Genomic DNA, 23711 nt, shown 5'->3' with positions numbered 1-23711 from the left:
TGCAAGGAAAATGATTAATATGCACATTAACAACAGTTTAAAAAGAATAATTTTAAACATGGATTCTGTAAGTAATGTGACCATGTACATCTTATGGCTTGTGGCATTACAATGATTATTTGTGATAAAGGCATATGTTGTGGTTAAATGCTTCTTCATTTAATCCACCTTGATCACAGAAAAGTATAGTTCTGACTGAACAAAAAATAAAATAAAGGGAAATAAATAATCAATGCCCAGATGAAAAGTTCAGTTAATGCTGGTTGAAGAATTTATTACAAATGTTTATTAAAAAAGAAAGAAAGAAAATAAAAGGCATAAATTTGCAATTGCTAAACAAGCACATTCAAGCAACTTTGCCGGAATGCTGGGTAGCTAGGTGTGTATGTGTGGTAAAAGGCTACCACCATGACAGTCACCCCATGGTTAGACTTCCTCTCTTTTATATTCAGCTTGACCTCTAGAGGGCACACTCACAGGGAGAGACTTTAATGCACACAATGCAAATTCAGCATTAACATTAAGGCTCCTACAGCAGACAATGATTCTGTTACAGTAGATGAACATGGTGAAGACAGTCAGACTTTATTGGGTAATCTCAATCTTTTAAAATCTTTGTGTTCAGGCTGAGTTTACGAGGAAAAACCCTGATGTCATTTCACAGAGGACCCTACAAACTGCAGGGAAAATTGTAGTTTGTAGGTCATGACAGCATATAAATATATCAAAACTGACTCTCCAAATATCTGCCTCTTTTGTGAATTTTACATAGATTTCTCCTATACGGCCTTGGAGGTGATTATACAATGCTGATCTATAAGTATAATGAAAGCCTAAACTGAGATTTTACACTTTCAAATGGTGCCCTTATGTATGTGTATAATGTAACCAGAGTTGAGCAGAATACTTTAAAAAAATAGTGATGATTGAATAATGTATACACTGTCCTAAATGTGTTCAGGAACATATTCCATTACAATACATAAAAAGTAACATATTCACAATTCATTTACAATACATTTAGAATATATATTCACAGGGCACATGGGAAAAACTCACACTTAACACTTCACACTTAAATCCTCACTATTACTGGTTGTCATGTAATTCTTCTGTTAGTATGTTTTATTAAAATTAAGTTGCAAACTTCTCAATGTTATTTTGGTTCTCACTGCCCGCTTCAGTCCACTGCTCCAAAAATCCCACTGCTGTTTCATGAATAAAGCAAACGATTTGCCACATCCTAATAAGAAATTTTGCAAATTTCACTATAAAGTGGCTAACCATGAGATATTCTGGTAATGTATGTATGTACATGTATTTAACTTGCCACAACACGCAGCCAGTACAACACCAATGCTAAGCTTATCACTCATGAACATGTTCAGGGAGAACACTTCAGTTCCATCATCCCTCAAAGGAGTGACACTGAATGTCATTAGAGTGATTTATCGGTCTACTCAGGCTTTAGCAGGAACTTCAGTATTTATAAAGAAGCTTTTTAGCATTTTCAAAAACCATCATTTTAAAATGAATGTAAATGATCTCTGAAGACTATCCAAACCATAAAATGTTTATAATCTGAGACAGAAAATATTCTCTATGAAACATGGTTGTTTTAGCTACTCATACTGGACCAGAGGATGGTCAGTCCATTTAGGCAGGCTGGACAGCTTCTCCTCAGTGCTGGGCTGGATGGGCCAGCCCCAGGCTTTGAAGAAGGAGACCAGATTCCTCCCTACCACCTTGGAGAAGGTTTCAGCGTACAGGTTCATCTTGCCACTGTTGTCTTTTGGTATGTTATTCATGTCACGGTAAGCAGCAAAGACTTTCTTGAAGGCGTCCCAGCCAAACTTTTCTTGCAGCTTTAAAAGACAAACCAAGGATTAAACTTACAGGGGATGACTAAGAAGTGCTGATAGAATGGAATAAATATTAGACACCAAAAGCTTTTTTACTTGGTTTGAAATAACATAGATGTTTTATGAGCTGTGGTCCTTGTACAACGTTAGAAATACCTCTCAGTAAAAGTATTATTATTGACTGACTGCCTTATGTAAACCAAAAAAATTAAAGTGAGATCACTAAAATTAGTCTACAATGAAAGGAAGCATGTAGTTAACTAACGAACAAGAATACAATCTGGGAATCATTAACCATGATGGAATTCTTGCTAAATGTTGGTGGGAACAGAGACGTATTATGGCACAAGGTGAGTTACACCTTCCAACACCTACAGAAGGCCAAGCATTAAGTATTGGCAGCGATGCGCTGGCCCAACATAAGACGTGTCTCAAAGAAGCTGAGGTAGAACAGACCTTACTATCACTGGTACACTGTTAGAAATAAAGGTACTGTGCAGGTACATTTTTCATTCATCAAGGCACAAACAATGTAAATGTTCCCTCAAAGGTACAACAGTGGTTTTGAGGTCTAACTGTGCACTTTAAATAAGTTTTTCCAGGTGAAAAGTACATATTAGTACCTTTTCAAAACCTAATGTTTTAAAACAGAACAATAATATGAAAAGCCTCGAGATGAGACGGGGTGTGTGGAGTCAGTACAACGTAGAAAATATCATTTCAATGGATTATGGTACAATTATGTTCCCTGAGTAAAGGTACTGAGATGTACCCTTGAGGGTTACTGCCCCAGTGACAGTTTACCACCTTTTTTTCTGAGTGTATACAAAGCCTCCTCTTCAGTGCTCACTCATGCACATTAGAGACAACCTAAGTGGGCTGTATCAACATGTTACATCTTCCTAACAGAAGCTGTGAGACGCATTCAAATCTTACATTTAAAAACATTCATTTAAAAGAATACTTTGGCAAAAATGACATTTACAAGATCTTCCACTTACCACAAATGCAGTTGATTAGACAAGACATGTTTGGTGTTTAAATGTTGCTTCGTTAATTTAGAACTGCAGCTGCTAGGCTAATGGTGCTAACAAACACTGTGAGTCAGATGTCACCAAAACTCTTACCACAAATACATGCCAAAATCCTTATGTATTTGCAGCAAATTACATTGCTCAGCTACGTAAACTTGTTTAAAAAACAATTTGGTAGAATGACCTGGACAGGCCTTATTTACACATTTAAACTAAATTTGGATCTACATTATTATCTGCATAATGTCTTGCTTTCTGGTAATACAGGCCTTCAAACTCTGGGAAGATGTAGTGGAGGGATATGCTGTAAAACATCACTACACAGGTATGTACACTGTAAAAATAATACTTTCTGGACCTGAATTTTCCTCATCTGATGGCAAAATACTGTGTGTCAGAATGACTATTTGAACTAGTGACACTGTTAAATGTTTAGTTTTCCTCATGTTTGCCCCAGGGGCCCCCATGTGGCTTGGGCCCCTTGGCATACAGGGGCCCAAGCCACATAAAACCCATTGGATAATCGGGCCTGCCCACAACTATGCTAATTTGTGCAAGACTAGTAGGAAGACCAAAGGAGCATGCATGATTTCGGCCTGTGGGGTTTGTAATAAGTTGTTACAAGATCACATCAGACTTTCTTCCAGGTCATTTTGGGCCATTTCTTTTGATTCATCCATCATGAAATTAACATACTATGTAAAGGACAACAGGCATTTTCAAATTACATGAAAAACTGAAAAACGATAAAAATGGAGATACAAGGTTTTGTTCCGACAGCAGAGATATAACAAAAATGCATATTCTAACTGAGGAAAAAGTTAGGACACCCTACCCCCTAATAGCTAGTGTTACCCCCTTTGGCTGAAATAACTGCAGTGAGACGCTTCTTGTAGATGGCCGGTCTCTGACATCAGTCTGAGGAAAGTTTGCCCCACTCCTCAACGCAGAATTCTTTCAGCTGTGAGATGTTTCAGGGGTTTCTTGCCTGTACAGCCTGTTTCAAGTCACCCCACAGCATCTCCATGAGATTAAGATCTGGGCTTTGACTGAGCCATTCCAGGACTCTCCATTTCTTAGTTTTCAGCCAGTCCTTGGTGGATTTACTGGTATGTTTTGGGTCACTGTCATGTTGCAGGGTCCAGTTCTGCATCAGCTTTAATTGTTTTACAGATGGTCTCACATGTTCCTCAAGCACCCTCTGATACACGATAGAATTCATGGTGGATTCTATCATGGTGAGCTGGCCAGGTCCTGCTGCAGCAAAGCATCCTCAAACCATGACACTATCACCTCCATGTTTCACAGTTGGTATGAGGTTCTTTTCCTTGAATGCTGTATTTGGTTTACGCCAAACATGCCTTCTGTTAAGGTGTCCAAATAATACTGTTTTAGGCTCATCTATCCAAAGAACATTATTACAGAAGTCCTGGTCTTTGTCTACATTCTTTCTGGCAAACTTCAGTCTGGCCTTCATGTTTCTCTTAGAGAGCAAAGGTTTCCTTCTTGCACACCTCCCATGAAAGTTAAACTTGTGCAGTCTCCTCCTGATTGTAGAGGCATGCACTTTCACATCAACAGTAGCAAGAGCCTGCTGTAGGTCCCGTGATGACATTTTAGGTTTTGTTTGAGACTTCTTTTAGCATCTTGCGGTCTGCTCTCGGGGTGAACTTGCTTGGACAGCTAGACCTGGGCATGTTGGCAGTTGTTTTGAATGTCCTCCACTTGTAGACTATTTTCCGGACAGTGGAATGGCTGATTTCAAATTCTTTTGAGATCTTTTTAAATCTATTACTAGACTCATAAGCTGCTATCTTCTTTCTGATGGCCTCAGGCAGCTCTTTCGATCTCACCATGGTGTTCACTCTTACTGCAGCAGTTAGGAGCACACCAAACTAAATGTTTAAGGGTTAAATAAGTTATATTACTTGAATCTCTCAGTATTGTTAAAATTGATAGTTTATTTCCACATGTCCAAATATGTTAAAAAACACACAGGCTTTCATAGGATGTATATATATATGTGTGTGTGCGTGTGTGTGTGTGTGTGTGTATATATATATATATATATATATACATACATATATTATGGCAAGCCAAACAGGAAATATTTAATGAACATTGATATATATGGAATGAACATTGATATATATTGAATGTAAATTTATATATATTGAATAAACCTTGATGTACATGGATCGAACATTGAGATGAAAAAATGAATAATATAATTCATAAAATGTTTTGTTTAGACAGAGAGGGACTTTTGAGGTTGTGTGTGTTGTAGCCTTGCACACCCCCCCTCCCCCCAAAAAAGACTGTTTACATTGTTATTTAATGTTGTTCCTCAGTTACAGTGTGTGTATGTGTTTACTGTGTTATTTTGTGTCTAGCTCAGAGTTAGGGAGAATGTGTTTGTGTTTGGTGACCATCAGAAGAAAGAGTGGGGCTAGGAGTGACTCAATTTTCAGTTGCTTTTCAAGTGGCACTGTTTTCCCTTGCTCTCAATAAAAGAGCATTTTTCAAACAGAAATTATGGCCTCATCTGACTCTTCTTCTGCACCATGTCAAATTATGTATATATTGAAACTCCACCCATCTGTGTCTTCACATCATATATCAGCCACTCTCAGGTCACTCTGTCCACGGGGTCACTGTGGATAGATACTGTTCACTTTATCAGAATTCCCTTCCTTTAAGCTTGTTAATGCCCATTTATTGAAGTACAGTTTTTCTTGGCCATCCTCAACCCTTCAACAGCGACTTTCATTATATATATATCAATGTTCAATCCATATATATATCAAAGTTCATTTATATATATATCAATGTTCATTAAATATTTCCTGTTTGGCTTGCCATAATATTATATATATATATATATATATATATATATATATATATATATATATACTTAATTCAGACTTGTTTTCAAGTCTAGTACTCAAATCCTACATCACTGACCTGCAAGTAAGTCTCCAGTGCTGTCCAGATGTTCCAGTTCTCCAGACGCCTGCCTTCTGTGATGTATTTCTTTATTCGGCTCAGTCGTTTATCCGCTGCCATGGCCCCATGAGCATTTGCCCTGTTCACACCCAGCACCACCTCATGTACGTACACAGGCCACAGGTTACAGGTACACTCGACAGTATGTGGTGGGAACTCCCACTTTGAGCATTGCTGATTATGGCCCAGTTCGTGAAGATGTCCCCAAAGATCACTTTTACCGGCAACATATGGATTCACCAAGTCTGTGGCACTCTGAGTCTGCATCATAATGGGGTAACCTGAATGCATGAAGCCTGTGGAAACAAGGTCATCATATGTAAGTAATATGATGAGCTCATGATGATGATAATTAAACCACCTAGTGGCAGTCGCAATGTTTCTCTTATTCAAGTTCAAACCACTACATGATACAGACCAGCCGAGATCTGAACATCAGCAACGAAGCGTTCCTTGCGGGAAAACTTTGCAGGCTTAGCGGCCAAATCAGCTACGCCCCTCATTATGGAATCCCAGAGAGCGGCCACTTTGTCTGGATGGTCCAATTGCCGTATCTGCTCTGATGGCAAGGTGATGATGAGGTTCTCAAACTCCAGCTCTGCCCAAGGTGCTGGTGCTTTACGGATCTTAGCTACCCAGTCAGATACGCTGGTCTCTCCTGAGAGAATTAACAGCGTTTAATTTTACAGTGTACTGCAGTAGGTCACGTTTGGCTTACTAAGAAGGAATAACCAGTAAATGAATTTACCAGACTTGTAGTACGGCGCTTTTATGGCTGTCTGTATGACAACCTCCATCTTATGTGCTGTGCTCCTAGGGGGTGCGATCAGGTATATGAGCCCTCCCCACAGATTCCAAACTTGCAGATTCTCTTTTTCCAAAGGGTAACGAACAAAGACCACTGGAGCTCGTTTCAGTTTATCTGCCTTGTTTAAGTCATCTGTTTGACAGCCAATCTGCACCTGAAAATGTGGTAATTAAGTATATACATCAAAATACCCACATTATGAGTTTGAACGAGTTTGGTTACTTTAGGTTTTGTGACATATTTCTCTACGAACCAGACATACGGCTACCAGGTTAGTTTGGTGTGAAATGCAGGGGGTCCTGGGAGGTCTGGGATCCCCTACTTTACCTCTTGATCCCCCTGATCTCAAAATTCAGGGGGATCCCTGAGAATAAACTTATTATGACATTATGCTGCCTGTTACGGAAAAATACACATGCCAATTAGCCTTGTTTACCCACAATCAGTGAGCTTCTGTCTTTAATATTCTTAACTAAGTAGAGAAACAGCGCTGGTCTGCCTCAGGGTGGTGCTGTAGCAAATTAGTTTACTCAGTTGGGCCTTCATAGCCTAGCAACTATATGCCTGTGATATTTGGCAGATCATATCTGTAAATCTTGCCCAATTTCCAAAGAGATCGGTGGGAGGAGTGAATTATTACGCATTTCTCAAACTGAAGACAAAAGAGAAGATGTGTAGGATTTCTATGAATGTATGGAAGAGCACATTACCAAACTAAAGAGCATTTCCAGAGGAAGAATTGCTAAACCAAACATTTCGCTTCCTCTGAAGCTAGCTGCACTGCTATGGCAGTGAGTTAGCAGCCAGACAACGCTACACTCTTAAAAAAGGAGGGTTCAAAGGTTTTTTAAATTAAGACAATATTTCTCACTCAAAAAGAACCATTTGCATGCTTAAAGCATTATTTAAATTGTGAAATAGTTCTTCAGATTGATGGAGAATGTGTTGTATTTGGTTCTATATAGAACCTTTTTGAAAAGGGTTCTACATACCACCAAAAATTGTTCTGCTATTGTTATGATATCACGCTTGTAACAATAGAAGCCATTTCACGATGCAAAGAGCCCTTTAAGCATCAAAATGGTTCTTTGAGTGTTCTTGATTCTATATAGAACCATTGCCCCCCCAACACCTGACCCCTCCACCCCCGAATACCAGAGGATATTTCACATATTGCATGCAAAGAATCTGGCAATTTAATGCAGACAAAAGTGGCGTAATGGCACCTTACAAAACTATTCATTGTTCATTGCTCATTATTCACATGACATTCACTCACAGACGGTTAACAGGGTGATGATTCTCTCCACAAGGGGGAGCTATTAGCACCAGCAGGATCTCTTTAATACACATATATTTCCAGGTACAAACTGTATGTATAAGAATTAAACAGCCAAAGACAGACTAAAATATTTCAGGTAAAAATTCGGTTTGTTGAACTAACTGTTGGTTGATTGATGAACAGCTTGGTGGATAGCTAACAGACTAACAGGCTACTCTAGTAATATTCAGAATTATGCTTTAGTTTTGAGTAATTATGGAGCTTTTCCTGTAAAACTGCATCATGAAGAGTAACATACAGAGCATTTGTTTTTTTAGAATTTTATTCAAATTACCAATGTAATTAAAGCTTTAAATACACACACACACACACACATCATCTAAACCGCTTATCCTTCTGGGTCACGGTGGGGTGCTGGAGCCTATCCCAGCTGACATTGGGCAGAAGGCAGGATACACCCTGGACAGGTCGCCAGTCCATCACAGGGTAAGCCTGAAATAACCATTCAAAATTCTGGGTTGTCTGGTTGACAGAAATTTTTCAGACCACGTCAGATGTCTTTACGTATTGACATCACAGGCACAGAATCAAATAGAAGGTCTGGCTCATATGGCTCATATGGTTACCTGAGCAACATTGGTCGGGTGTTGGCACAGTGCCGATCTGTACAGTGCTGAAAGTTAGTAAAACGAAGGAGAGAAATATCTCTGAATATGGAGATGTTGGAACAGCCAGCCCAGTTGTCTCCCACGGCACCACCCGTGGTCAAAGCAAAGAAACGTAGAGCTGAAGAGAACCATTGTTCTAACAATCTGTCCTTCCCATCCAGTGGTCCTGCTTAGCATACACTTAGCATACATCATTTTTAGGCTTTTGCATAGAAACTCTGTTTTAAATGGTTTTTCTAATTTTTCCATTCCACCTTAAAATGGGCCTCAGTACCTCAATGGCTGGAGACGCAAAAATGTGACTACTACACCATTTGAGGCAGAACAGGAAACTGACTTCAGATTTGTGTGATTTAGGATCTAAGAATATCCTACATATAGTTTTATCTAGAGCTCTACCTATAAATATGTGCTAAGGTAGGACATTTCAACAAGGTAGCACAATTTGTCAGAACACAGGCAAGCTAAAAGGGAGAGCGACAGACATCAGCGACAGACACCGATCAACATTAGCTTGGTTTTGCAGACATGGCAACAGCTCTGTCACCTGAAGGGACTCAGGAGTGATGCTGAATTGGCTTTTTTATTGCTGGAAAGGTAAGTTATGTTGGTTGTTTGCTAGCTAGCTACCGAAAATAGCTAGCCAGACTATTACTGTTATGGAATTTAGTGTAATGTAAAGCAATGCGCCCTTGTAACTATGAAGTTGTTTCAGTTATATAGCTAACATGTGGCTTTTTGGCTTCAGAGTTTGGGAAACTTGTAATTGTGAAGTAGTTTTAGCTGTATAACTAAGGTTAGCTGGCTAATTCACTAATATTAGCCATTTACTTTCCTAACAGTGTTGTTTTTTTGCTTCAGAGTTCGTCCTCTATTGTTTGATAAACCAGGCTAGCCATTACTGTCAGATAATTTCTGGTGCTACCGTCTGTCTCCTTTGCTAAATGCAACCACATAAAATATACTTTGCTAATATTGCCTAAATAGATATCTGACTGAGTGGAGGCTTACATAACTAATGGACACATGTGCTTCCCAGCTCTCATATGAACAGTAATGTTAGTTAGCTATCAGTTATCTGTGGTGAAGCAGACACAAGTGCAGCACAACCCACATTACAAAATGTTTTCCACACATTTCATGCAGTTGCATATTTCGACCAGAGAGGTCGCCAATTCCTCAAATTGTGCAAAAGTTCTAAAGTGTGGCTTTAATTTATCCACCACTGTGGACAATCAGAATTAGTGTAAAGTCAGGGCTTTAATTGTAAATTAAGACTTTGATAGCAGATTTGTTAATCCATGTTTAAAGTGGTGCAGCACAACTCGATTTAAAATAAATTTAAATGATTAGCTCTGAACTCTGTTTAATTTAATCCTTGTTTGTGCAGCCCACGCTGTATCTCACATTTCTAATTTCAAATGGACAAAATACAGTTAAGTGATACCTGCCAACCCTTGCCTACGATTGTCCTGGGCACTGTAATTTTAGTCTTCATTCCAGGAGAAAGATAGAGGCCTGTGCTTATCCATTCTTTATCATCTACAACGAGAAAGCAAGATGATCGTCTCATTAAGTAAACACTTATTTTAGATATTAAACATTTGATAGTTTAACCAGTGCTCATGTCATTTTTTGCCTTAAAAGCCAAAACTCAACACTGACCCAAAAGCTAACCCTGGAGTGTCAGACTCCAGTTCTGCATGGCCACATGTGTTCATCTTCATTTAACATACCTGATTCAGTTCATGTGTTAATTTCCAAAACTTTGATGAGTTGTTTTTTGTACATAAGAGGAGGAAAAACACAAATCTTTGTGGGAACCTGAGTTCAGTAATCCTGTGACCTTACAGACCCCACAAAAATATCTTAGTTAGACACAGGAAATTTAAATTTAATGTGCAGCTGTGTGTTAAACCCCTGAAGTTACTGGTTTAGAAGAATCTGTGTGAAACTGAGTCTAATCTGCTGCTAAGCTAATGAAAGAGAAAAAGAAATAGCCCCATTATGCACAACAGTTGTGTTCTAAGCAATTTTTTGAAGCTGTCCAATAGACAGCGAAACCAAACACTTAAACCAATACTCATACTTGTATGTAGCCTGCTGTAGCTTGTTATACATGTATTTTTAATGATTAAAGTAATGCTACTTTATTCTTACTGATCAAACTACCAGTACAAAAGCTTTTTTCATCCCGGAATTAATCAGAAGAAAGAGTAGCAATGAGATAAGTTCATCTAAGCTAAACTTTAAGTTTCTTCAAAATAAATAAATAAATAAATAAATAAATAAGATAGATTCAATTATTTTCTAATACTTAGTTGTGTCCCTTTGGCTTAATAACAGCACTCAGGTAAGGATTAAACCATTCTCTCCTGTCCATTCTACCCAACTGTTCCACAAACAGCGTCTATATTTCAGCCAGAGTTTGTGTTTGCATGATAGCATTTTACCTGCTGTTTCAAATTAAGCATTGGGATTGAAATCTGGTGATTTTGCTGGTCAGTCAAACTGTCCCAGTGTGCCATCATGTCCTTCTGTAATGTGGGAGTGTCAGAGAGTGTGTTCTGATCAGACATGAAGCACAAAGTAAGTGGAAGAGTGGGGTAAAATAGACAGGACCTCAAGAGGATCTCAAGAACTGGTAGAACCCTCACCTGAATGGATTGGCCCCATCATTAAAGCAATTACATGCTTAACCAAGTATTAGAGAACAAATTATGCAACTCATTTTTTGTCGAGGGAGCTTATCTTTTCATTTTTTCCCTTTCATTAACCATGTGATGTGTATATAGAGGGAAATCTATAGGGAAAACTGTGATAACTTAATTAGCTATTATTCTTTACCTGCTGTGCTAGCACTGATCCAGACTCTTGCATCTGACACAGATGGCAGATTAGGTATGTCTGCGATGAGGTATGACAGAAGTTCACTGGTGTCTTTAGAGAGCCTGAACAACTCAGTCCCCACCTGGAGTAGCAGGTGATCCTTTGCACTTTCTACAGGACGTGTAGGAGACACCTGTGGAAACCCTGCCTTTATCATGTCTGTGAGGAGTACAACTACTGATTTGTACATGTCACAGTTGTATGCCTGCATACGGAGATAACTGACACAGTCATTGCCAAGCTTCTTCAGAAACTGCTGTTTATAATCTTCCAGCTGCTTGCCCTGAAGCACATGTTGAGCAAAATGCTGCAGCAAATCCTGGAAATCATACATCTGTGTAGAGCTAATGCCATGTTGCTTCACCTGAGGAGCCTTGTACACACCAGCAGTCAGAGTTTTGTCCAAGAGACAGAGTCCCATTTTATCAAGGATGCGATTACCAGGGAAATCTATCTTCACATTACGGCCAGGGTTGGAATGGGCCCATGACCAAGCTTGTCCACCTATCAGAAGACCACCACCACCAGTAACAAACTCGTGGATCTCTTTAGACTGAGCATCACTGTATGAGGTGCAGACAAAGACACTTAGGTCTTCCTTAAACCCAGTCAACTGACACTGTAGTCCTGACTTATTCAGCAGGCTGTAGACCTCCTTAAGTTCAGGTACAACTCCAATAACCCCATTAGGTTTTTTATCAAGCCAGTAGACAGCATTGATCATGAATGTGGACAGGGACTCACAGCCTAGGTAGGCTTCATGGCTGGCCACAATTACACGTCCCTTTCCATAGTATGCCCCAGCAAGAAATGCCTTTTCATCTGTGGTGAATCCAATAGGGAATGCTAAAGGACCATGCACCAATACCTCAGATGGTACAGCCTTGCCTTGGATGTCTAATTCAGAAACTCCTTGTAAAAGGAATTCTAGAGCATAGTTGAAAAGCCGTGGGGCCTTGTACAGCCCAGCTTTCACGGTTGAACCAATGAGATACAATCCCATCTTACCCAGGATGCGATTTCCAGGGAAATCTATCTTCACATTACAGCCAGGGTTGGAATGGGCCCACGACCAAGCTTGTCCACCAATCAGGAGCCCACCACCACCAGCAACAAATTCCTGGATCTCTCTACACTGAGCATCATTGTATGATGTACAGACAAAGACACTCAGGTCTTTCCTAAAGCCAGTCAACTGACACTGTAGCCCTGACTTGTTCAGCAAGTAGTAGGCCTCTTTAAGTTCCGGTAACACTCCGATAAGCCCATTACGCCCTTTATCAAGCCACTGAACAGCATTGATCATGAAAGTGGACAGTGATTCATGGCTTAGGTACGTTTTGTGGCTGGCCACAATAACTTGTCCCTGTCCAAAATATGTTCCCGCTAGGAATGCCTTTCTATCTGGAGTGAGTCCGATAGGGAATGCTAAAGGACCATGCACCAAAACCTCAGATGGTACAACCTTGCCTTGGATGTCAAACTCAGATATGCCTTGTAAAAGGAATTCTATGTCATCTTGGAAAACATGTGGAGCCTTGTACAACTCAGCCTCTACAGTTTTATCTAAGAGGCACAACCCCATTTTTCCAAGAATACGATTTCCAGGGCATTCAGTCATCACATTGAGGCCAGGATTTTGATAAGCCCACGACCAAGCCTGTCCACCTATCAAGAGACCACCACCACCAGCAACAAATTCCTGGATCTCATTACACTGAGCATCGTTGTAGGAGGTGCAGACAAAGACACTCAGGTCTTCCTTAAACCCAGTCAACTGACACTGTAGCCCTGACTTGCTCAGAAGCCCATATGTGTCTTTAAGTTCAGGTAAGACACCGATAACTCCTTTACGTCCTTTATCAAGCCATTGCACAGCATTGATCATGAAAGTGGACAATGACTCACTACCTAGGTAGGCTTCATGGCCAGCAACAATTACTCTGCCCTGGCTATAGCACGCTCCAGCAAGGAATGTCTTTCCATCTGGGGTGAGTCCAATAGGAAATGCTGACGATCCATGCTCGAATATTTCAGATGGTAGAACCTTGCCTTGGATGTCAAATTCAGTCACTCCTTGTAAAAGGAATTCCAGATGATCTTTGAAATTTTTGCCTTTCCTGAGGAAAAAGAACAACACATATACTGGTTATAAGATAAACACAAATGTGTCTCAAATGAAACCTGGGCTGATCCTTTTCATATTGAAACTATGTAGCATAATGAAATAAACAAATTTCATTAGGTTTTATTTAAAAAGGTCCAGAAAGAGAAGTGAGTTGAGAGAGGCAATTGAGAGTCATGCAGCATTACATTTGGATTAGCCTGCAGCTAGATCTAGTCAAACTAGAATGCTCTTTATTGAAGTCATTCCTCTTCCCCAGCTGTCTGTTACCTTTACTATACTGTCTGTAACGGGTTTTGCAATTTTTAATATTATTATTGCTAAAACCTTATGTGAGGGTGTGAGGTAACCTGGATTTATTCAAAGTCTACCGACCAGGGCAAGAGAGAGAAACGCTCGCACCAAGGATGCTTCAGAAAAGGGAATTTATTGGCTAAATATCAAACTACTTTTGGACTTCATTCAATGATAAACAATAGAAAATAAAACCAGAAAACAAAACAAAACAAAGTGATAGTAATGAAAGACAAAATAGCTCGAGTAAGTTAGAGTGATTCACGGCTAAATGGTATGAGGCAGTGTGGTTTGGGAAGTCGCTTAGGAGAGTCTCTAGAGAATTAAGTATGGACAAGAATAACTATATGGCTGGATGTACCTATAAAAGTTATCTTATTAAATAAATTGGCGTCAGGGCCCTGACTGCAAATTGATGGAACCAGCTTACATTGGAGTCAGGGGCTGACTTCAGGCGGGGTCGTCTCAGGACAGACTCGATCGAAGGCTGGAGCTCACGCGGTGGTTCCTCTCCTCGCTGGCCGTGGATGCTGCATCTCCGTGCGGGCACATGCCTTTCTGTCAGTGATTGGGCGGAGGCGTCTCGTGGCCGTCTGACGGTGGAGCTTGGGCAGCCTTTCGATGGTCGATCTGTTCACAGATCAGTGCATGGCTCTGGGTGTGATGCTGGGTCTCCGTGGCGTCAGAACCGCTCCGACTCCGCTGGCGAGGTTCAGGTTGCAATCAGGGTTCTGAGGCTGGTGATACTAATTTAACTAACTACCTCTCTTTAGCAGAATCGAAAATTATGGATATATTCTCCCTGGCCAGACAAGAAATATCCACCTTCCTTTTCTGAGGGTGGTTTAAACTTAAGGTGTGTAGACAAACAGGCAAGTTACAAAACAAACAAAGGTTTCAGATCTGAAAATTTAGCATTCTAATACTTCTGACCTGTCTTTCTGACCAAGGCCGGCACAAACTTAGAAACTTAGCTATCCATTTGTTGCAAACGCAGGAATCTGAACTGAACTCAAATTTGCGGTGCACTCTGGTTTTGCTCGGCTGTAGGCCCTACCCTTTGGAGGTGGAGCCAGAGTGCTGATAGGTTCTCCTCACCTAAGGTTACTAGCTACTCATTGTTTCCAACTCTGATTGGTTGTGCATAATTTTAGGAATGCCTTCCCCAGAATCACTGCCTCCTTTGTTTCAGCTAGTTTAAACAAAGAAAAAGAAACATTCCTATATCATCAAATTGGTTAAACTTTCAAAATCAAGAAATGAACAACTAGGATATTCAGACATGTTTCTAAGAGAGAGTTTAACCCTTGTTACCTGATACACAACACATGTCAAAGAACACAGGTACTATTTGCCTATCATGTCTGAACATGACCCAATGCATGAAAAATAAAATCGACAATAAAAGGAAAGGAACAAAAGAAGAAAAGAAAAGAAAACCACATTCAGGATACATATTGGTCAATGGTCTAAACTCATAGCAATTAAATGGTTGTGTCTGACTGTTATCAAAGTTATACTCTACGTATTTCTAGCACTTAATAGTAGAAAAAGATACAGGTAATATTTAGGTACTACCCAACAACAAGATTAATACAACAAGTAGTATTGCGTACAGATTGTATAAATGTTGATAATCAAGCAGACAAGCAAGAAGTTTCTTGGGTTCCTTATAAGCACAAGTCCTTACGGTGGTGATGTGGTAATTTGCGGTTTCACCCCTTGGGGGTGCTGTTGGTCCATGCTTGAGATCCCTAGGGAATTTAGGAAGTTACAACTTTGCCGTCCAAAGTCGTAAGATTTCCACTTTTGGTATGTCTAGTTTAGTTAAAAAGAGTTCTAACGAATGGTTGCAGCTTGGAGTGGACGTATACCTTAGAAATGTACTTTCTATGCTCTTTCTATGAGTGGCGCAACCGTCTAAGCGTTGGCCCTATCATCAGGAGATCACGAGTTCGATCCCTGGTGATGCTACAGCCATCCGTAGCCGGGAGTCCGAGAGAGCACAACTGGCCTCGCTCTCTCTGGGTGGGTAGGATGGCCCCCCTTCTCCCCCCCATCACTCAGCGCGATGCTAGTCAGCGCAGGCGTCTGTTAGCTGACGTAACAGATCTGGTGGTTGGCGCGTTCGGCTGTCCGGTGACGTTGCGTGAGCGGCAGCTCGAAAAGAAGCGGTGGTTGGCTTCACAGATCTCGGAGGAAGCCTGTGTTAGCCTTCACCCTCCTAGCGTTGATAGCATCGTGTGATTGGGGGAGTCCTAACTAGCAGGTGGAATTGGAGACGACTAAATTCGGGAGAAAATCGGGTAAAAATTAAAAAAAAAAAGAAATGTACTTTCTGTTACTTAAAGATAAAGTTGTCCACAGGACTTTCAGCTGTAAATCTGACTGAGTCTGGGGTTGGGGGGTGTTAAGCCGACAGATTTACACCTCAATTCCAGATTTGCTGGAGCCAAAAGGCCCTTAACTTTGGGTTGTTGATACGTTAGAAACACTAGCAAGTTTCAGCCAGTGTTCGCTACATGTCTCTATACTGTCTCTCAATATTCTAGTAAACACATAATTTGGAACAAACTTAATGTTCCACACAAGCTTAAACTTAAATGGCACATTTCCACAAAAATGTAATGCACTTTTACTTGCACTACTACTATTTAACTGCTGAATTGAATAAATAAAAAGAAAACCTCAAATAAAATGTGGTATGTGCAAAAGTTTGGGCAACTTTTCAGTCCAGTGTTATTTTTTTGTAATGCCTCTGAGCTTATTTGACTGATTAAGCCTTAATCAGGTGAAGACAGTTCTATAGTGTAGAAAACCTCCCACTCAACAGACATGGGCTCATCTAAGTGGCTGGCTGAAGATCTGAAACTAAAGATGACTGACTCTTACAAAGCAATAAAGAGTATGAAAGATCTAAAGTTGATGCATAATTAACTAATTTATGTAGCAAGTTGAAACACCAAATGTCCTGCTTTTAATTTTCATTGTCTGAAAAGTCATTAGGAGATGGAAGTTAAAGAAAATAGTTGACATGAAGACAAAATCTGGAAGACTGAAAGAATTCTTTGAACAAAATGCACATAAACTGGTCAAGTTTGCAAAACAAAATCCCCACAGGTAGGTGGCCTTAACTGTGATCTCATCACAAAAGTCACGGTCCAAAGTATGCAACACAGCAATCAGCAGCATTTGGAATCAAGTGCTGTGAACTGAACAAAAATCTAACTCTGGCTCTGATCTTCAAAGGTATGTTTGTGCAGCATTTCAAAAAGAAGACTTGGCCAACTGATAAGCATGGGGGTGGGTCCGTTATGCTTTGGAGTTGTGTGGCAGACAGTGACACAGGAAATGTTGTGGGGATAGAGGGACTGAAGGATTCTAAATTAATGAACAAATCCTGGAAGCTGATGTCTCACAGTCAGCAAAGAAGCTGAAGCTGAAAAGAAGTTGGATATTACAAGTAGACAATGATCCAAAACACACATCAAAATCAACATTGAACTACCCTGATAAATGAAACATTTAGGTTTTGAAATGGCCATGACTATCCCCAAACATGACCCGCAAGCCAGACAACATGAATATTGAATATTTGTGAATGGGAAGCGTTCTGCAAGGCAAAAAGTGAAAATAATTCCAATAGTAGAAAGACTGTCCTCTGGCTACAAGAAACAATTGCAGGTTGTAATTTTGGCCAAAAGGCATCTTTTGAAGTGCTGACCAAAAGTGTGCCCAAACTACCATGCATAATATTTAAAATTTTATTTATTTAACACATCAATAGTACTGTGCATTAAAAATTCCAGAAACTTGCCATATTAAAGTCTGTTCCATGCATATGTGGTGGTACAAAATTACTTAAAGAATGGGTTACATTCACTTCCATTGCAATGTTTTTTCCTTCTCCTGTAAAGTTACCAGTTTAGAGGTACCATTTTTAAGGTTTTTTCTGACAGTGACATATTCATTGTAGTGTGTGGTTTGATACAAGACCAGTTATGAAAACAGATATTAAAAGTTATCGTTAATGTTTACTATGCTGAAACTGTTTAAACTAATCATACTGATCAGCAAATCAACACACTTCACTGGCTAATCTGTCTTCATTAACAAACTAAGGCAACACCACTGATTTTTATTTTTCCTTTCAGCTCCACTACTGTTATCAATTTCGTTAGCTGACTGGCTGAGCTAGTTAGTCTCTAATCTGATGCCCTCAATTACATGCATGGTTTGAAAAGCTGAAAGAAGGCTATCCCTTCACAATTTCACTGTGCTGTGTCTATCAGCCGCAGTCAGGAGACAGACAGACGCCAGTCATCCTGTTGTAACACGTGCAGAATGTTTCTTGCTGTTGTCATGTTGAGACAAGCATTGACGTCCCTGAAAACATAGCATTTAAAGGCAGCATATGTTACCCCAAAATGTGTATATACTTCTTTCGATGTTAATGGTGCTTTCACTGTTATGCAAGTTACCCAGTAATGCACCCCCATACCATGACACACCCTGGCCCTTGGCCCAGAGAACACGATGTCCGTTATTTCCATAAATAAACTGCATAATACATGTTTCCACTGTGCATCAGTCCATTTCAGATGAGCTTGAGTCCAGAGAAGGCACGGCATTTCTGGACGTTGTTGATATATCTTCTTTGCTGTGCATAGCACATTCTTAACTTGCGTTTGTGGATGCAGCGACGAACAGTGTTTATTGACAACGGTTTGTCAAAGTATTCCCGAGCTCATGTGGTGATGCCCATCACAGAGGCATGCTGGGTTTTAATGCAGTGCTGCCTGAGGGATTTTTTTTCCTTTTCTTTTTTTTTATTGCTTTTTTGGCAGACACCAGGCTTTGAATCTGTGTGAAATATTGAATTACGGAAGTAAAGTTAAGTTACTACCTAACCATGGTGGCGAATATTAATGGCTAACCAAATTTAGAAATTTGGACAATCATCCAAACACTGTTGGCATTTGCTGAAATACAGTAACTTGATGTGGCTATAATAGGTGACAGATCATCAAGCAATATGAGCGATTGTTGAATAATGCCTGTCTCACACTACAGGATTAATGGGCTGTTTTTAAGTTTCATTCCTTCTCCACTTTCTGTATGAGCTTCTTTGGCTTGCTTGCCTTGTAAACATTGCATTTCTTTCAGGAAATGCCTATGTAGTTTTACGCAACACAGTTTGGGTGCAGATGTACTGATACACAGCTGTATGTCTGGAGCTGAGTAGTTCTTTTTCCACAAAATAGCTTCTCAATCAGGTCATACTTTACTCTTGCAGTTTGCTGAGGTTACCAATATCAAATCAAATTGTGAAATATAGAGCTGGACTGCATTAAACTACTTTTGATTTCTGAAAAAAATGTAACTCAATCAAGTAAACATTGAAACCCTAGAGACAAGTAGACATTACACACATTAGACTTTAAATCTGACTTTAAGTAGATGTAAATATGGATAACCACACTCTCCACATGCACAATATAAGGCAATGTAATATAATATAATGTAACATAAGTTTTATAAGTAGGAACAATTTCAGTAGCTACTTACATGACTGGATATGTTGACAGTTTCCTGCTGCAGTAAGTATGAGAGAATTCTAACCCTAACCCTACTGAAAGTGTCCTGTGTAGCAAATCCCACCCTCTATTTTGTGAAAGGGCTGGGACGCCCCACTCACATAATATACGCATAAGGAACAATGGCTATGCAGCAGTGGAAGCAACCTGTACCTGAGATTTTGCTGTTAACTAACAGCACTGCTACTTTTATAACAGTGTAAAACCTAAAAAAAGAGAAAATAGTGTTTCTTTTGAGACACTACAGATGGTGACTTATGTGATATGATAAGCTCAGTTTAAACTCTATGGTAGACCACTTTTATAATGAAAAACAGTTTAAACATACATTCTTTTTTTCACTATACTAATATCTGTTCACTCAAGTGAATGAAGTCTGAGTTTTCAGTGCAAACAAAGAATCATGTTAGGTTAAATGCTGCAGTGCTGTAACTGTACATTCAGTCAAAAAATCTAACATAGTTCTCGTGTGTTATGAGTTCTGAGTGTTTGTACATCTATTCAGCCATGGAAACAAATCAGATATGTAATGAATTTACATATTTAATGTTTGTGGTGTTAACTTGCTACATAAATTTGTAGTAAGTTAATTAGATTACTGCCATTGTTTTTTTCTCCTGTTGTTCAGCTAAATCAAGTAATGCAAAAGAATTTTAACACATGGGTACCTAGCCTAGTTTGCACTGCCACATAAGACCTTGTGTGCTCAACACCTTTCAGACAGTTTGTTGTTTGTCCTTCCTTGGAGGTTCAGGCAAGTAAAACGAGCATTCCCCAACAGTTAGCTAAGAGAACCCATCCATATGGATCACTACACTTTAAAAACACTCACCACACTCGACTACCTAATCATTTTTCCAGGCTCACTCTAGGAAGCTACCACTACAAACCACCTACACAACAAAAACAACTTAAAAAGGAGGCCAAACCTCAAAAGGGTCCCTTAACCCTAGCCTCGAAAATGTTAATTTCATTGATCCCTGGTGAGAAACTATGTTTTTTTGTATTTACATCTGAAATATCTTTGTTAACACAGGAAAAAATGTTGGCAATAAAGATTTGCACACATTTTTCTAAAATTGTTGTCTGTAGAGGCAACATGCCGGGACAACAGCACAGAGAGCTCCAATCATCTATAAAGCAGGCCAATCAGATTAGCTGTGCGGCGGGACAAAACCAGATCCCTTATCATTTTAAGTTGAGTTGACCTCATAGTGTAACAGAATAGAAGATATAGGATGTACTGTTCGATATAAGCTAAAAGAAAAAAACACAAATGAATCCCCCCTTTGTTGTTTTTCAGAGGCGAGGAGTGTTCAGTGGGCCAGAGGAAGACTCACTGAGCCAGACTTGGCAGACGGAATACTCAGTTTAATTCCTCAGTTCTCAGAGAAAATAGAAGCCTTTACAGATCAGCGATGTTGGGTGCATTACTCCTCAGTTTCTGAGGATCTGTTATCCTGCCTTGCAATTTTTAATACTCTTAACACACCTGATCCAACTAATCAGCTCATTAATAGCCCATTATTAAGTTAAAGTGAGTGTGTTAAAGCAGGAAAAGCACTACAGTGTACAGGTCAGTGGGCGTCCCTGACCAGGACTGAGAAAGACTGCTTTAGTAAATTGATTTGACTAAATAAGTAATTCAGATATTGGTTTTGTTAACATTTCTGTATCAGATTAAACCAAATGTTTATTATTGTACTGTATCATATTGTACAATAGCATTTTTAAAAATGAGGTTTCAGAATGGGCAATCGATTAGTATACTTACCCGACAAAAAAGCTAAATATTAGAATAAATTTACACATTTTTGTGCTCAAACAGGCACTACGACCTGTCACTAAGAGGTTGCTACACAAATCTGTCCAACACTGATCTGGATGAGGGGGTCAGAGAGGTGGTCAGTGGAAATGATGAACTTGGCATAGAGCTTGTTAGAGCACGGCTTGGAAGTGAAGTCATCATAGTACAGAGGAACAGCATTCGTCAGAGTTTAATCTGAACCAATGGATCAGCAACCAGAGCCCAGTCACACAGAATGCACGGAAAATCTTATCAAGATGCAGAGCCAAACTTGTAGCATCTTGATGGCAATCACAAGTGAATCAGGTATAAAAGTGAAGCTCATTTTAGGTGTCTTACAATTTGATACATTTTTGCAGGGTGACACATTCAACTGTTTCTCAATACAGTAAACTATACTAGCATTAAATACTACAGTTTATATAATTTATACTAGTATGTTAACTGAGCAATGTCATTATGAACAGGGTGCAATAGCATTTGAGAGCTTTGTGGAAATTATTCAGCAAAGTGAGTATCCTCCAGAGGGCACTGCAGTCAAGGCAGAGAGAACGATGCAGTTTGCTTGTTCCATGGGACAGACAGAGGGAGTGCTATGAAAGGAAGTACCCACAAAAAGTTGTGGTCAGATATTTGGAGAGGTGTTACAAACACATACCACACTTTATTTTTACCCTTTTAGAGAGTGAAGGCACAATTAACAGGAATAATAGAATGCACCTGTGGGCACTACATTATGCTTATTTGACTGGGATTAATTGACACCCGTAGCTGGGTGGTTACTAACTATAAAAACATTTACTATTCACAAGGAACTATATTCCTGGGTGTAACAACAGCTGCATAAGCAGGATCTTAAGGGTGCCAGTGCAAAAACAATTAATGTGCCCCCCACTACACAAAAATTGCTTTCATTACTAAAAAGTGACAATGTAATTTGCCTGTTTATTCAGAATCAGAATAGCGTCAAGCTTTATTGGCCAGGTATGCTTACACATACAAAGAATTTGGTTTTGGTTACAGGAGCTCACAGTGATCAGTATCAGACAGACGTTTACATGTAGTGAATAAAATAAATATAAAATAAAATAGAATACAATACAATAAAATAAAATAAAATACAAAAAAATAAAATAAAAAATGCATTCCTACCATCACTCACTCATACACACACACATACACAGTCATAGCTGTAACCTTTACATTGTGCAAAGTATGGGTCTAAAGTTAAAGTGATGAGTGCAGCAGCAGTTAAAGGGTGTATAGTAGCAAAGAAAGGGATCAGTGAGGTGACAGATAAGTGGGGTAATATGGCAGGTAAGTAAGATGCTAGAAGTTGGTATTGTTAGGTTGAAATGGAGTTGATGCTGTCAAGGCCACTCCACCCACTAGAATCTAATGTGTTTGGTTTGCTATATAACATTGGAACAAATACAGTTAAGCACAAACACAGTAAAATAATGTGTTGTTTGGCAGTGAAGTTATTTATTATGCAGGTTTAGATGAATACTGTTACAAGAACACTGGTTTCCTGGCTTCTCTCTGCACTCCAGCCATCGCATGGATTTGTTCAATTCCATCAGCAGCACCTGATTTAATTTAAATTCATTCGACGTGCACCACTCATATTATCTGATGTTTAAATGGATGATAGATGTATATGTGACTTCTCATCATGATGGAGTACTTATTTAAAAATAGTGGAATTGTTAAATGCTGCTTTTGTAGATTAAGAATAAGGAAATGTTGAATATGACAGATGGTATTTTATACTTGCATTACATATCAACATTTTGAAAAAGAAAATAAAATCATATCTTGTTTGTCACTGCTAGTAGAATGACTCTTATACTAAACGCTCAGCTCTCCATGCGTTTTATCCATAATAGAAATGTGAGTTTATATGTTCTAATTTTACATTAAACTTTCAGTCTAGCGCCTGATCTACCAGCGGCTAATGTGGAGAGAAGCTCAGATTAAGAGTGAAAAAACCAAATGACTACAATTTGTATAGAAAATCACACCCATTGTTACGACATCACAGTTATCTATAAATGTGATCTCTACAGTGGAGAAACTAGAACTGCCTGTGTCTGCTGTTTTATACATTACAGTAAATGTGCTTGAAACAGTCTCTCACTCTTTCACTCTTAAATTCCTTTTGTATTTTGACAATATTCTCTCATACAGGGGCGACATTTGAGTCTCATATCAGCAAATAAACATCATCTCATTTGTGAGTAGCCAACAGTCTGTTTCCATCTATTGTCAGACTCTGTATCATGTTTAATCTTTTTATCTGAGTCAAAGTACAAACAGCAGACTTAGTGCAGTGGTTC

At 39.3% G+C, this 23711-nt stretch overlaps 1 protein-coding gene across 1 annotated transcript; it reads right to left on the bottom strand.

The window, feature by feature from the left end:
• Positions 1-950: 950 nt before the first annotated feature.
• Positions 951-23400, bottom strand: zgc:162193 (TRPM8 channel-associated factor homolog). Its single transcript, XM_036556733.1, has 7 exons — positions 23397-23400; positions 11508-13694; positions 10108-10202; positions 6651-6864; positions 6321-6560; positions 5861-6198; positions 951-1865 (listed from the first exon to the last, which is right to left on the bottom strand). Exons 1-7 carry the CDS (start codon positions 23398-23400, stop codon positions 1623-1625), a joined length of 3321 nt encoding a protein of 1106 aa, XP_036412626.1. The 3' UTR covers positions 951-1622.
• Between the last annotated feature and the right edge of the window lie 311 nt (positions 23401-23711).

This window comes from Colossoma macropomum, unplaced genomic scaffold (genome assembly GCF_904425465.1).
Source record: "Colossoma macropomum unplaced genomic scaffold, Colossoma_macropomum, whole genome shotgun sequence".
In the NCBI taxonomy this organism is placed as follows: Eukaryota; Metazoa; Chordata; class Actinopteri; order Characiformes; family Serrasalmidae; genus Colossoma; species Colossoma macropomum.
The sequence above is the reverse complement of the archived record's forward strand: the minus strand, read 5'-3'. Positions and strand labels throughout refer to the sequence as shown.

Bases quoted from the DNA above. Each gene is read 5' to 3' on its own strand.
- zgc:162193 (XM_036556733.1), bottom strand. The intron at 6,865-10,107 runs GTATCACTTAAC...CCACATTTTCAG, and splicing joins TCGTAGGCAAGGGTTGGCAG to GTGCAGATTGGCTGTCAAAC. The intron at 6,561-6,650 runs GTAAATTCATTT...TAATTCTCTCAG, and splicing joins AGCGCCGTACTACAAGTCTG to GAGAGACCAGCGTATCTGAC.